This window comes from Centroberyx gerrardi, chromosome 10, assembly GCF_048128805.1.
Source record: "Centroberyx gerrardi isolate f3 chromosome 10, fCenGer3.hap1.cur.20231027, whole genome shotgun sequence".
Taxonomy (NCBI): Eukaryota; Metazoa; Chordata; class Actinopteri; order Beryciformes; family Berycidae; genus Centroberyx; species Centroberyx gerrardi.
This window is the reverse complement of record NC_136006.1, coordinates 2,200,246-2,214,905: the sequence shown is the minus strand read 5'-3', so window position 1 is coordinate 2,214,905 and position 14,660 is coordinate 2,200,246. Positions and strand designations below refer to the sequence as shown.

At 43.5% G+C, this 14,660-nt stretch overlaps 1 protein-coding gene and 2 pseudogenes across 1 annotated transcript; 2 read left to right on the top strand and 1 right to left on the bottom strand.

The window, feature by feature from the left end:
- Window positions 1-405: 405 nt before the first annotated feature.
- LOC139913426 (trace amine-associated receptor 13c-like) lies at window positions 406-1,716 on the bottom strand (annotated as a pseudogene).
- A 571-nt stretch (window positions 1,717-2,287) lies between these two features.
- LOC144539885 (uncharacterized) lies at window positions 2,288-4,192 on the top strand (annotated as a pseudogene).
- A 6,712-nt stretch (window positions 4,193-10,904) lies between these two features.
- On the top strand, window positions 10,905-12,345 carry LOC139913428 (trace amine-associated receptor 13c-like). The gene is made up of 2 exons (XM_071901441.2): window positions 10,905-11,238; window positions 11,520-12,345. Exons 1-2 carry the CDS (start codon window positions 10,997-10,999, stop codon window positions 12,343-12,345), a joined length of 1,068 nt encoding a protein of 355 aa, XP_071757542.2. The 5' UTR covers window positions 10,905-10,996.
- Window positions 12,346-14,660: the final 2,315 nt, after the last annotated feature.

Sequence of the window (14,660 nt, the reverse complement as noted above, 5' to 3'; positions counted from 1 at the left end):
ATCATCCTGAGCTACAACTGAATATTATGTACATAAATTCCAAGGCAGTGTAAGAGAGACTGTGTGTAACTGAAAGATCACAGGTTCAATCCCTTTAACAGCCAAAGTATATCCATCTAAAGCCACATGTCCTGTTGAAGTGACCTTGAAAAGGACACTGAACCAGTCAGCTAAAGGTCTAATGTGTTTACATAAATGTCAAGGCCACAACATGAACAATGCAAGGATGGCAGGTTATATTCTAGATGGAAGTACTGACAATGAACAGCAGAAGGAGACACAGACTGATTAATCATATATATATATATATGACATAAAAACGGGAGTAAGTTTTTTTAATGATTCAGACTTTTGACCTTTTGAATTCACCGACTCAACAACAATATGAACAAATACATCCCTGCTTCATAGAAAAGGTCCCATTATGTTGGCCTCACAGGAGTTAGGCTGCAGTATCTGAAGTCTAACAATAACATTAATAGATTTTCTAAACCAGGGGTAGAAAAAGGCATAGATCACAGGATTTAGACAGGAGTTAAAATACAACAGCCAGTCCGCAAAATATGAACCAATGATTTCAGTATCCTGGCCTGCAAGAGAGACACAGTAATATGGACAGAAACATATTAGAAACACAACTACAGCAATACCAAGAGTCCTGGCTGCTTTCATTTCAGATTTCTTAGCAGTTACAGTCACTGAACGCTGGAGTGTGACAGCCACAATGTGGGATCGCATGGCACGAGCCTGAGACACAGCCACCACAAATACTCTCATATACAGAACTATGATGACAGTAATGGGAGCAATAAAAGTGACAACAAGGTCAACAACTCCTACAATGGAGTTACTTACCATTACACACTCTCCAACGCAGGAATTATGGCTGCCTGGATGCCTCAGTAAATCCTTTAGAAAGAGACTGCCAAAGAAAGCAGGACAGACCCAACACAGACAAACACAGATTTTAACTCTTGTCTGAGTGATTTTGGTGGGGTAACACAGAGGGTCACAAATAGCCACATAGCGGTCGACTGATATGAGCACCATGTTTCCTACTGAAGCAGAGGTAATGATAAGGGCCACAAAGGGAGACAAAGCACACATGAAGTCCCCCAGAAACCAGCAGGCCTCTATGAGGAGGATTTCAGCCGGCATCAGCAGGAGGCCCACAAGGAGGTCTGAGACAGCCAGGGAGAGGAGGATGAGGTTGGTGGGGGTGTGGAGCTGCCTGGAGTGGGAGAATATCATTGTTTAACATATTGTTATCATCAATAGTATCTTGGCTGTTGAAAAAAATCATTATAGTATTACTTGCAGTAGTAGGAGTAGTAGTACAATAATATACTCATCAAAGGACTAGATGTGACAACTTCTATGAACTAACCCAAAGCCATTTCTTCTGGCATGTCTAACTGTTCATGTTTAGAAATATACACATATTTTAGGCTATGCTGAGAAGTATATCTCTACCTGAAGTGGGAGATGGAGATGATGACCAGCAGGTTGAGAGACACGGTGAGCAGAGAGATGGAGGACAGCAGAATGTAGAGGAGCATGGCCTTGAAGAGAGGATGCTTCTGCTTCCTGCAGGAAGTGTTGAGGAGCTGTGGAAAGCAGAGTTCACCTCCTTCCAGGGTCTCCATCATCAGAGAGAGAGGAGGAGAGGAGAAGCTGCTGAGGTCTGGCAGCTTTCTGACCAAAGCTCTCTATCATACAGCTGATTTATCTCTCTATTCTCTTCCTCCCCCCCTCCCGCTCTCATTCTCTCTTTCTTGGAGACTGATGTCCCTCCTTCCTTCCTCCCTCGCTATTTGCACCATCCTCTTCATCTAAATTGTCATCACTTTTTCTGCTGCCTTCCTCCTCTCTTCCCAATCCCTCCTTCCTCCCTACTCATCTTTTCGCTCTCCCATTTCAGCCACTCCTCCCATCTGACTTCTCTTTCTCTTCCCTTCTTTTTTCTGCTTCCTCTTCATCTCTCCTCTCCTCATTTCCCCCTCCTCCCTTTCCAACTCTGATGTTTCATACTAATGTGGATGACAGAATAATAATGGAAATTATTATTATAGTCAGGAATGTGCAGTCCTATTCCTCACTGTCTAGTCTGGGGGAAAGGAAACTAAACTTCTATAGCTGGCAGGGACTTCTGTTGCCATGCAGAATACATACAGGATTTGGACTTCGATATATCAGGAACATGTACTGCACATTCAGTCCCTTTCTTTATAGAACTACAGTGCATTTGTTTGGAAACGGTTTCCCTACGTTACTATTTTGCCAGTGAATGTGTCACAAAAGCAATGTCAAAGAGAGGAAATGGAGAAAATCGCAGCGCCCTAACGATTTCGCTGCCTACCACCTTCTCCTCTCCAACTTCACCTCTGCTGTGTCAACAGCAAAGACTTCCTTCTTCATTACTGAAATCCAGTCTTCTGCCTCTGACCCCAGTAAACTGTTTTCTACCTTCTCCTCCCTCCTCAACCCACCCTCCCCTCCCCCTCCCTCTTCCCTCTCAGCTGATGATTTTGTCACCTACTTTGCTAAGAAGGTGGATGACATCAGCTGTTCCTTCCATCATCTGGCCACTAACAACACTGTTCCTTACTCCAAACCTGCTTCTCTGCCCCTTGTCTCTGGGCTTGCTTCCTTCTCTCCCCTCTCTCCAGAAGATGTCCTCACACTTGTCAGGTCTAACCGAGCCATCACCTGCCCCCTTGATCCTCTCCCTTCCACTCTTCTCCAAACCATCTCCACCGACATCACTCCCTTCCTCACTGCCCTTATCAACTCCTCCCTGTCCTCAGGTTTTGCTCCTGATGCTCTACAGACTGCCAGAGTCAAGCCTCTTCTTAAGAAACCCTCCCTTGACCCTGCTGCTATCCAGAACTACAGACCTGTATCTCTTTTCTCCTTTCTATCCAAAACCCTTCAGCGAGCAGTTTCCAACCAACTCTCTCTCTATCTCTCCCAGAATGACCTCCTGGGCCCTCTTCAATCCGGTTTCAAGGCTTCCCACTCTACTGAGACTGCACTCCCTGCTGTCACAGAGGCCTGCACACTGCCAGGGCTTCATCCCTCTCCTCTGTGCTTGTCCTCCTTGACTTGTCTGCTGCTTTTGATACTGTTGACCACCAAATCCTTCTCTCCATCCTATCTGAACTGGGAATCACTGGATCTGCACACTCCTGGTTCGCATCCTATCTGTCTAACCGCTCTTCCCAGGTCTCATGGAGGGGATCTCTGTCCAGATCCTGCACTCTTAACACCGGTGTCCCTCAGGGCTCAGTCCTGGGGCCCATGCTATTCTCTCTCTATACTAAATCCCTCGGCCATGTGATCTCCTCTCATGGCTTCTCCTATCACTGTTATGCTGACGACACTCAACTCTACCTCTTCTTCCCCCCCCTCAGATACACAAATTGATGGACGCATCTCCGCATGTCTCAAAGACATCAGTGCTCGGATGTCTGTGCACCACCTCAAGCTCAATCTTGACAAGACGGAGCTACTCTTTCTCCCAGGGAAAGACTACCCTCACACAGACCTCTCCTTCTCCATTGACAACACCAATGTGTTGCCTGGACAGTGTGTTGCCTGCTCTGCCTACATTGCAGCGACAACCCACTCCTGTAGGTTCTCCCTCTATAATATCTGCAAAATTTGCCCGTTCCTTACGAGGGAAGCGGCACAACTCCTGGTCCAGGCACTTGTCATCTCCCGCCTGGACTACTGCAACGTTCTTCTGGCCGGGCTACCTGCCCCTGCCATCAGACCTTTACAGCGCATTCAGAACACTGCAGTCCATCTGGTGTTCAACCAACCAAAATTCTCTCACGTCACTCCCCTCTTCCGGTCGCTTGACTGGCTTCCCATCTCTGCACGCATCAAATTCAAGACACTGGTACTCGCCTAGAGAGCAGTACATCAGACTGCCCCTCCCGATCTGCAATCTCTGGTCAGGTTCAAAACCCCGCCTCGTTCCCTCCGCTCCTCCACCCTTGCAGGTTGCCTCGCCCCTCCATCGCTACGTGGGCTCAGAAGTCGCTCATCCCGGTCACAACTCTTCTCATCCCTAGCGCCACAACGGTGGAATGAGCTCCCCCCTTCTGTCAGAACGGCCGAATCTTTGCCCATCTTTTGGCGGAGACTAAAGACACATCTCTTCAGGTTACACCTGGACTCCTCTTGAACTAACCTACGGTATCTTCTTACCCTTCTTTAAATGAAAAAATGCATATATCAAAAGCGCATATCTTGCCATATGTCATCAGAGGGTGCTCTGCAGCTGCTGAACTCACACGCCTCAAGTGAAAAGGTAGTGTTCAATTTCTATAGATTCTATAGATAGATAAATGTAACCCATGACATAGGCGGTTCTACTGTTCCATATGGAGTTGCATTACTTAACGTGGCCAGGAATGGCACATATTGCAGCATACTCATTTTGGTGGCTGCTTTGGGGGGTTATGTGCTCCCTGATTAAATCTAATGCATGTGCAGCAGCGAGCTATTAAGCAGATCTATTCTGCCAAAATGTATTGTTGCCACAACTATTTAGGAATATTATGAATATCATATGTGAATTGTCCTGATTGAATGGGCTGTTGGTCTTCAGCAGCTTACCATTGGTCTGCTGCTGCATCTTTTAGTTTGTCAATACAGAAGAGGAGTTAAGTGTTGCGGAGGTGTGGACAGGACAGGCTCTGTCTTCCGGACAGGACGGACCTCAATTTCAGAGTAAAAGCGTTAGTGTTTGTCTGTTTGAACCAAGTTGTTAAATTAAACCTGTAGGTTTGAACGTTAAAGCTATGCTATTACGTTTTTTAAGCTTCACAGCTTGCTTTTTAATGTAAATGTAAAAATGTAGCCTACTTGACAGACCACAGTTACATCAGAATAAGATTTTTTAAAATTTTTTAATTCATTTTTTTATTTCTCCAGTGGGTTGAATACAATTTGAATAGCTTTAACGTTATTTTATCAAACCTACAGGTTTAATTGCCTCCCTCGTCTCTGCCATGCTCTGCTCAGACAGGAAGAAAGATGTTAATTACTGTTTAACAACTTGGTTCAAACGGACAAACACTAACTCTGAAATTGAGGTGCGTTGTGTCCAGAAGTCAGAGCCTGTCCTGTCTACACCTCCGCAACACTTACTCATTTTCTGTATTGACAAACTAAAAGCAAAAAGAAACAAGCACAGATCCTGCACAGACCCATGGCGCGTGTGTTCAATTCTATGCACTGAAGCACTGCAACATGGTTCAATTACCTAGTTCCATAACGTTACTGAAATACCACAAGGTCATAACGTTACCTAGATGTGTTACTGTCTACAAATCCATTACTAACACAGGCGAGTTTTGAGCAAATTGTGTAATGTTAAGTTTCACTTTTGTTTTCACACCGGCAGACTCTATGGATTGAGTACAATGCTGCTGGTCTGCGCATCTCCAAATGACAAACATGACGTGATGCGCGCATCAGAGATCGATTTAGATCAATTTCTATACACTGACCAACTTGATTTTGTGCCTTTGTATGGGAAACGCTGCATCTCACAGTCAAAGACGCCTTCTAGAGGCCATCTGACGAAGAGCATCATCTCACTAAGCGTTACCTGACTGACTGACCTGAATTTGACCCGTGATGACCACGGCTGCGCCATGGAAAAAATGCACATCGCTCATTCCTTTTCAAACACAAAAAGCAGAAAGCGGCAATATTACTTTTTATTTACTGCACTTAAATGAGGTAAACAATTGATACGAAGGTACACGCATTAATAGCCGGAGAGCTCTCACTGAAGTAATTTAATATAATTGACTAATCAAAATAATTGACTAATCATAAGAGAAATAAGTCAAACAATTTATTAAATTACTAATTAAAATGTGTCAATTGTTACATTTATTAAACAAATTATTTTTTAAATAATAATCAATTAATAATTACTATATATGTTTCTGTAATCCATAATCACTTAATTTATAATTTAATTTGCAAAATGGCTTTTAAAAAGACATTTACATTTATCCTTTTGTTTTTTCATTTGCTTATTCATTTTCCTATTCTTCTTCCATTACATAAATGCTTTAACCCTAACTCTAACCCTAACCCTAACCACACATCGAGAGTGCTATGCTAATAATAATACAGGAGAGAATCTGCAGAGATGTGTCAGGATCTCCCATTGGCCACCTGCTGCTGCTAACCTATGACATGAACTGTATTACTATTAGTACACAGCAGTGGGGAGTGTGGGAGTGGTGGTTAGGTCCCTTGCGGGCAGTGCAGCTCCTGGCTGGGGCACCCATGTAGTATCAGTGGTACAAGTGATGCCCTCAGTGGTACAACTTTCCTTGGTCAGAGGTACCTGGTAAGGGAATGGTCACACAGCGGCTAGTGCTTGGCCCACACATAGAAGGCTTTAGTAGATAGTGTAACAAATGAGAGAGTCTGCACACAATTTCAAAATTCTAATTCATTTATTCAACTAAGTAACGGAGAGTGATGATTTGGAGAATCAGTAGTGTAATGCATGAGTGGATGAATGGAAAGTGGAGTGTAAGTGTTGTATAGTGTGAAAACCAAGGAGTCAAACGAAAGGTAAAGTGCTAACCATGAGGAGGTGGTCGAGGCTGCCCAGAATGAGACTGAGATAAACCCCACTCTGTCTACCTGGCTCCTGTAGAGAAGAACAAACACAGGCAAAGAAGAAAAACCAGGCAGACAGATGGGTGGACCGTCCCACTTCCAGTCCAGCATCGCTCCCTTCAACCCGCTCCACCATCTCCCAACTCAGCAACTTTGGTACCTATAAGAAGCAAATTAAGAGAAGAAAATAGGGGAGAACAGGCCAAAGAAAACAAGACAGAACAGGACAGACAGAAAAGAACTTCAAGGCAGCAATGCCCTGGACAATGCATCAGCCAAGACATTCTCTGAACCTTATTTATGGCGTATGTCCAAGTGAAATGGCTGAAGGAAAAGACACCATCGCATAAGGCACTGATTTGGATTTGGAAGTATGTGGGTTATGATCTGTATATACCACTAGTGGTTCTACTCCACCCCCTATATAGACCTCAAAGTTCTGTAGGGCCCAAATCAGAGATAGTGCCTTTTTCCACAATTGCGTAGTTCAACTGATAGGAATTGAACTTGCACGAAAAGAAACTGACTGGATGGTCGATTCCTTCAGCACCAGTCTGCAACAACACCGCTCCAGCTTGCTTGCATCCACCTGCAACTTAAAGGGGTCACCCATATGTGGAGAAGCCAAAACGCATGAGTTCTTTTTTGGTGGTTGGAGTGGAACTGGTCAATAGTCATGACTTTGGCTCTCACAGGACAAACCTGAGCCTGACCAACAACTTTACCTAGGTAAGTCATGTAGCACTGGCAAACTCACACTTCACCAGGTTTACTGTAAGGCGTGCCCATGCAAGACAGTCAAACAGAGCTTGGATGCGCTGCAAGTGGTCTTCCCACGTGTCGCTGTAGATGACGACATCATCTACATACTGATAAACCCTGAATTTCCCCAAGGGGATTAATAAAGTGCTATCTTATCTTATCTTATCTTATACACTGCACATCCCTCCAAACCAACAACCACCCAATTCATCAAGTGTTAAAAAGTGGCTGGTGCATTACGCAAACCAAACGGCATGATGATGTAAGAATACAGACCTGAAGGTATTATAAATGCAACAATGTCTCAAGCACGTTTGGACAAGGGGACCTGCCAGTAACCTATCAGAAGGTCAAACTTGCTGACAAATTGCGCAGAACCAACCTGATGAATACAATCCCTCCACACGAGGAAGCGGATAAGAGAACAGCTTTGTGATCTTATTTACCTTGAGAAAATCTGTGCATGGCCTAAAGGTGTGGACACCGACAAATGGCCAAGCAACAAGTCCTATTTTCTAAGCGACTCAGAATTCTTGAGTCGACCCTGCATAATGCAGTCATCTGGGGTGTTTACGTCCCCTTTGTCACCTTCTGCCACCAGGTCCAGAGGAGATGATGCTTCCACTGAGACTGCCACTGCTACTGGCTTTACCTCCCCTATAGAACCACACAGGAATGGGGAAAAAAAGGTTTCAGCAAATTGACATGGCATAGTTGTGTAGATCTCCACCAATCCGGAGTAGAAATTATATAATTCTGGTCAGAAACTTGTTGGAGAACAGAGTAAGGCCCCACAAACCTCGCCTGAAAAGGAGAACCCACCAAAGGTAGAAGTGCCAACACTTGATCACCCAAACTAAAAACAAGTTTTTCTGTTTGGCGGTCGGACAGATGTTTCATCTTCTTCTGTAGGGCCTGCAAGTTTCTTTTATCCACTTACCAGCTTCATATAGCCGCCTTTTGAAACAATTAACATAGTCTATCAAATTTATTGGTGGTGTAGGTGTTTTCCAGTCATCCTGTCACACAGCCAATGGATCACGTACGGTGTGTCCAAACCATAGACTGTAAAAAAAGATGGACGTAGTGAGTGTGACATCACCCATACGTTTCTGAAGGGCCGTTTTGAAGCCAAAAATTGGGGTCTACGAGCGCCGCCATGTTGGCATTTTTTGGAGCCGGAGCAGCCAGAGCGAAGCCGGGGATAGAGCCGCAGCGCCGCCTGCTATTGGTCAGTGATCGGCGACCTGCGCGATCACTGGACAGGCGACCTGTCAATCACTTGTGAAACTACCCCGTTTTATAACCGTTATATCCCGTTAATGATGCAATTATTTTGAAAATCGCCATACGGACACATATTAGAAGAATTTAAATTAGCTACTAAGACCATAATCTCTTGTCAAAAAAACTTTATTGACTTTATATTTTGAGTTAGAAGTTGGGCTGTGGTTGACTTGAATGGAGTTGGGCGGGATTTAGAGTCTTTTTGGAGCCGACTCTAGTGGACGTTAGAGGAAGTGCAGCTTTCAGCACTTCCTTATTGGCTTCAAAATTTACCCGTGGTTTTGGCCGCTTGGTCTAAACACGACATCATTTGGGCTAAAGCCAGTACTTTCTTGCGTCACCTCTCTAGCCGGCCAACATCAACCAGGGCAACTCTTCGTCCCAATCATGGTTAAGTTTGGTACAATAAGCACGAAGCAGTGATTTCAGGGTTTGATGGAAACGCTCGATAGTTCCCTGACTTTGTGCATGGTAATGTCATGAGCCCTGCCTAGCCCTTGTGTTTTCCTTGTGTTTCCTTTTCCCTGTGTTCCCAGTGCTCTTTTGTCTGTCTCTCTCTTTCTGTCTTGTTGTGTGTGGGCATGGTCTCCCCTCGTTCTCCTGACTCCCAGCTCAAGCTCTTCTTGCACACCTGCCTGTAATCTGCTCATCTCCAGTCTGCTCACCTGCTTTCCATCAGCTCATCAGCCACAGTATATTATCCCCAGTTTGCCATCCACTCTCCGCCGGATCATACACTTTGTTCTTCCAAAGACTCAGCTACCATTGAGCCTGCCAGCCAGACTCCAGCCTCTATCCCCAGTCTTCCTGCCTCGCCTGCTTCCCTCGTCGGATCAGTTCGGCTCCCCGCTCTTTGGAGCCCGCTCTGCCTGGCTCTCCTCTGCACTTTCCCTGTCCTGCCTTGGCCCAGCTTCATGCCAATCCTCAGCTCCAGGTTTCTGACTGCCTGCCCAGGCCCTCGCTCCAGCTTCCAGCTACCAGCCCAGTGAATAAACTCTCTTTTGAACTGTGCTCATTGCCTCTTGTCTCTGTGTCTGCACTTGGGTTCACTTGCCTAGCCGTAACAGGTAAGCAGTAGATTGTGCATGTTTAACACAAAGTTGTTTCTAAATTTCTGCAAACGTGTGTGAGGTAATATTTGTTCCCTCCCTCACAGTCAACAGGTACATGCTACTCGCTTTAGACTTTGGCAAAGGGCCAACACAATCAATGAGCAAATGTTCGAAGGCTTGACTAACTGCTGCTATAGGATACAATGGGGAAGGCTTCATGGAGTGGTTAGGCTTACCGGTGAGTTGGAAGGTATGACACGTTTTGAAGTAAGATGATATGTCCTTTTTTAGCCTGGGCCAGTAGAAATGACATAGATACCTATCATACATTTTCTTAACACCCAAGTGACCTGCCATCTCATCATGAGCAGTCTGCAAACCCCATTTCTGAGTTTAATTGGACCCACAATTTGAAAAATAGCATCCCCAACAAATCTGTCTGCCGTAAGTCAGTTTATATGGAAACTAGCCCAACGGTACACATAAAAAAACGTCAAAAACTTGACAGTCTCCCCTGTCTGTGCTGTAACAGCGCTCCAGGAGAGCCTGTCTGAAACCACTGACTGAACTGCTATAGGAAGTAACTTTGACCAATCATACTAATGGGTAGTAGCCAGGGAATAGCAATGAGCTGGGTACGGGGGGATTGGTTGTGTACATGCACTGGCAAAATAGTAATGTAGAAATGCATTGTAGTTCTATAAAGAAAGAGACTGAATGTGCAATACAAGTCCCTGATATATCGAAGTCCAAATCCTGTATGTATTCTGCATGGCAACAGAAGTCCCTGCCAGCTATAGAAGTTTAGTTTCCTTTCCCCCAGACTAGACAGTGAGGAATAGGACTGCACATTCTTGACTATAATAATAATTCCCATTATTATTCTGTCATCCACATTAGTATGAAAACAACCTGTTACATCAGAGTTGGAAAGGGAGGAGGGGGAAATGAGGAGAGGAGATATGAAGAGGAATCAGAGAGAAGAAGGGAAGAGAAAGAGAAGTCAGATGGGAGGAGTGGCTGAAATGGGAGAGAGAAAAGATGAGTAGGGAGGAAGGAGGGATTGGGAAGAGAGGAGGAAGGCAGCAGAAAAAGTGATGACGATTGAGATGAAGAGGATGATGCAAATAGCCAGGGAGGAAGGAGGGACATCAGTCTCCAAGAAAGAGAGAATGAGAGAGGGAGGGAGGGAGGAAGGGAGTGACAAACAGAGAAGAGAGAGATAAATCAGCTGTATGATAGAGAGCTTTGTCAGAAAGCTGCCAGACCTCAGCAGCTTCTCCTCTCCTCCTCTCTCTCTGATGATGGAGACCCTGGAAGGAGGTGAACTCTGCTTTCCACAGCTCCTCAACACTTCCTGCAGGAAGCAGATGCGTCCTCACTCTGAGGCCATGTTCCTCTACATCCTGCTGTCCTCCATCTCTCTTCTCACTGTGGCTCTCAACCTGCTGGTCATCATCTCCATTTCCCACTACAGGCAGAGATATACTTCTCAGCATAGCCTAAAATATTTGTATATTTCTAAACATGAACAGTTAGACATGCAAGAAGAAATGGCTTTGGGCTAGTACATAGAAGTCGTCACATCTAGTCCAGTGATGAGTATATTATTGTTTGGTAAAGCTTTTAGTTTTGTTTTTAGTCATACTGCTACTTTGACTACTACTCATACTACTGCAACTAATACTATAACTGCTTTTTTCAAACGCCAAGATACTATTGATGATGAAAATAAACGATAATATTCTCCCACTCCAGGCAGCTCCACACCCCCACCAACCTCCTCCTCCTCTCCCTGGCTGTCTCAGACCTCCTTGTGGGCCTCCTGCTGATGCCGGTGAAAATTTTCCGTATAGACTCCTGCTGGTTTCTGGGGGACTTCATGTGTGCTCTATATTACGTTGTAGAATTTATCATTACCTCTGCTTCAGTAGGAAACATGGTGCTCATATCAGTCGACCGCTATGTGGCTATTTGTGACCCTCTGCGTTACCCCACCAAAATCACTCAGACAAGAGTTAAAATCTGTGTTTGTCTGTGTTGGGTCTGTTCTGTTTTTTATAATAGTTTGATTCTAAAAGATTACCTGACACAACCAGGCAGGTATAATTCCTGCTATGGAGAGTGTGTATTTGTCATTAACCACATTGCAGGAGCTGCTGACCTTGTTGTGACCTTTACTGCTCCCATTACTGTCATCATAGTTCTGTATATGAGAGTATTCGTGGTGGCTGTGTCTCAGGCTCGTGCCATGCGATCCCACATTGTGGCTGTCACACTCCAGCGTTCAGTGACTGTAACTGCTAAGAAATCTGAGATGAAAGCAGCCAGGACTCTTGGTATTGCCGTAGTTGTGTTTCTAATATGTTTCTGTCCATATTACTGTGTCTCTCTTGCAGGACAGGATACTGAAATCATTGGTTCAAATTTTGCGGACTGGCTGTTGTATTCTAACTCCTGTCTAAATCCTGTGATCTATGCCTTTTTCTACCCCTGGTTTAGAAAATCTATTAATCTTATTGTTAGACTTCAGATACTGCAGCCTAACTCCTGTGAGGCCAACATAATGGGACCTTTTCTATGAAGCAGGGATGTATTTGTTCATATTGTTGTTGAGTCGGTGAATTCAAAAGGTCAAAAGTCTGAATCATTAAAGAAACGTACTCCCTTTTTTATGTCATATACTGCATATGTACAGTATAAATATTGAAATCCTCATGAATCATGTTCACTATCAGACAGTCTGTGTCTCCTTCTGCTGTTCATTGTCAGTACTTTCATCTAGAATATAACCTGCCATCCTTGCATTGTTCATGTTGTGGCCTTGACATTTATGTAAACACATTAGACCTTTAGCTGACTGGTTCAGTGTCCTTTTCAAGGTCACTTCAACAGGACATGTGGCTTTAGATGGATATACTTTGGCTGTTAAAGGGATTGAACCTGTGATCTTTCAGTTACACACAGTCTCTCTTACACTGCCTTGGCATTTATGTACATAATATTCAGTTGTAGCTCAGGATGATTTCATTCTATTTTTAGACGTTCTTTAATTGTTGTATTTTCCTCTGTGTTTTTGTTCCCATACTCCCAGTCCCAGTCATAAGCACTAAGAAATGTTTCAGTTTCATGTAAGATGTGAATTCGGTACAATATTAAAATATTGTTACATTACAAAGGTAATTGCAAAGACACAGATTTAGTTAGTCTTTTCTTTTACACCAGAATACCTTTTCTTGGTTGAAGGAAAACTTATTTGTTGTCCATTTTGTTGCCAAATCGACCAGCTGGGCAACAGTTTCTGATAAACACACAGTGCTTTTGATCACGTCTTATGAACAGTTTGAGATGGACCTTGGTATGGAGTCCCGAGTGTGCTGTAGATCAATTATCAGTAATTAATTAAAAGATAAATAACTAAAACAAAATTTTAAACCCATTCATTAAAATGTTTTTAAATGGCCATTTAATAAAACTATTTATAAAATGATTAATTAAATGGACAAATAAATGACTGAATTTATAAATCAAATCGCAAAACGCTTTCTAAAAAGACATTTAAAATTTGCCTTTCATTTGTTCATTTGCTTATTCAGTTTCGGATTCTTTTTCCTTTTCACAATTCATTTTTCGACCAAGTTTACCATTAGAATGCATGTACCTTGGTATCAATTGTTTTACTCATTTAAGTGCAATAAATAAAAAAGCGATTTAGCCGCCTTTTGCATTTGGGTTGACACCACAGAAAAGTTTTTCCTTTTTGCTTTTAGTTTGTCAATACAGAAGAGGAGTTAAGTGTTACAGAGGTGTGGACAGGACAGGCTCTGTCTTCCGGACAGGACAGACCTCAATTTCAGAGTAAAGGCGTTAGTGTTTGTCTGTTTGAACCAAGTTGTTAAATTAAACCTGTAGGTTTGAATAAATAACGTTAAAGCTACGCTATTAAGTTTTTTAAGCTTCACAGCTTGCTTTTTAATGTAAATGTAAAAATGTAGCCTACTTGACAGACCACAGTTACATCAGAATAAGGTTTTTTTTAATAATTTTTTTCATTTTTTTATTCCTCCAGTGGGTTGAATACAATTTGAATACAATAGCTTTAACGTTATTTATTCAAACCTACAGGTTTAATTGCCTCCCTCGTCTCTGCCATGCTCTGTTCAGACAGGAAGAAAGATGTTAATTACTGTTTAACAACTTGGTTCAAACGGACAAACACTAACTCTGAAATTGAGGTGCGTTGTGTCCAGAAGTCAGAGCCTGTCCTGTCTACACCTCCGCAACACTTACTCCTTTTCTGTATTGACAAACTAAAAGCAAAAAGGAACAAGCACAGATCCTGCACAGACCCATGGCGCGTGTGTTCAATTCTATGCACTGAAGCACTGCAACATGGTTCAATTACCTAGTTCCATAACGTTACTGAAATACCACAAGGTAATAACGTTACCTAGACGTGTTACTGTCTACAAATCCATTACTAACACAGGCGAGTTTTGAGCAAATTGTGTAATGTTAAGTTTCACTTTTGTTTTCACACCGGCAGACTCTATGGATTGAGTACAATGCTGCTGGTCTGCGCATCTCCAAATGACAAACATGACGTGATGCGCGCATCAGAGATCGATTTAGATCAATTTCTATACACTGACCAACTTGATTTTGTGCCTTTGTATGGGAAACGCTGCATCTCACAGTCAAAGACGCCCTCTAGAGGCCATCTGACGAAGCGCATCATCTCACTAAGCATTACCTGACTGACTGACTGACTGACTGACCTGAATTTGACCCGTGATGACCATGGCTGCGCCATGGAAAAAATGCACATCGCTCATTGCTTTTCAAATGCAAAAAGCAGAAGGCGGCAATATTACCTTTTATTTACTGCACTTAAATGAG

Excerpts from the sequence above, each read along its gene's own strand:
- LOC139913428 (XM_071901441.2), top strand. The coding sequence starts at position 10,997 with ATGATAGAGAGCTTTGTCAGAAAGCTGCCAGACCTCAGCAGCTTCTCC. Across the intron at positions 11,239-11,519 it reads ATCTCCATTTCCCACTACAG|GCAGCTCCACACCCCCACCA; the intron begins GCAGAGATATAC and ends CTCCCACTCCAG.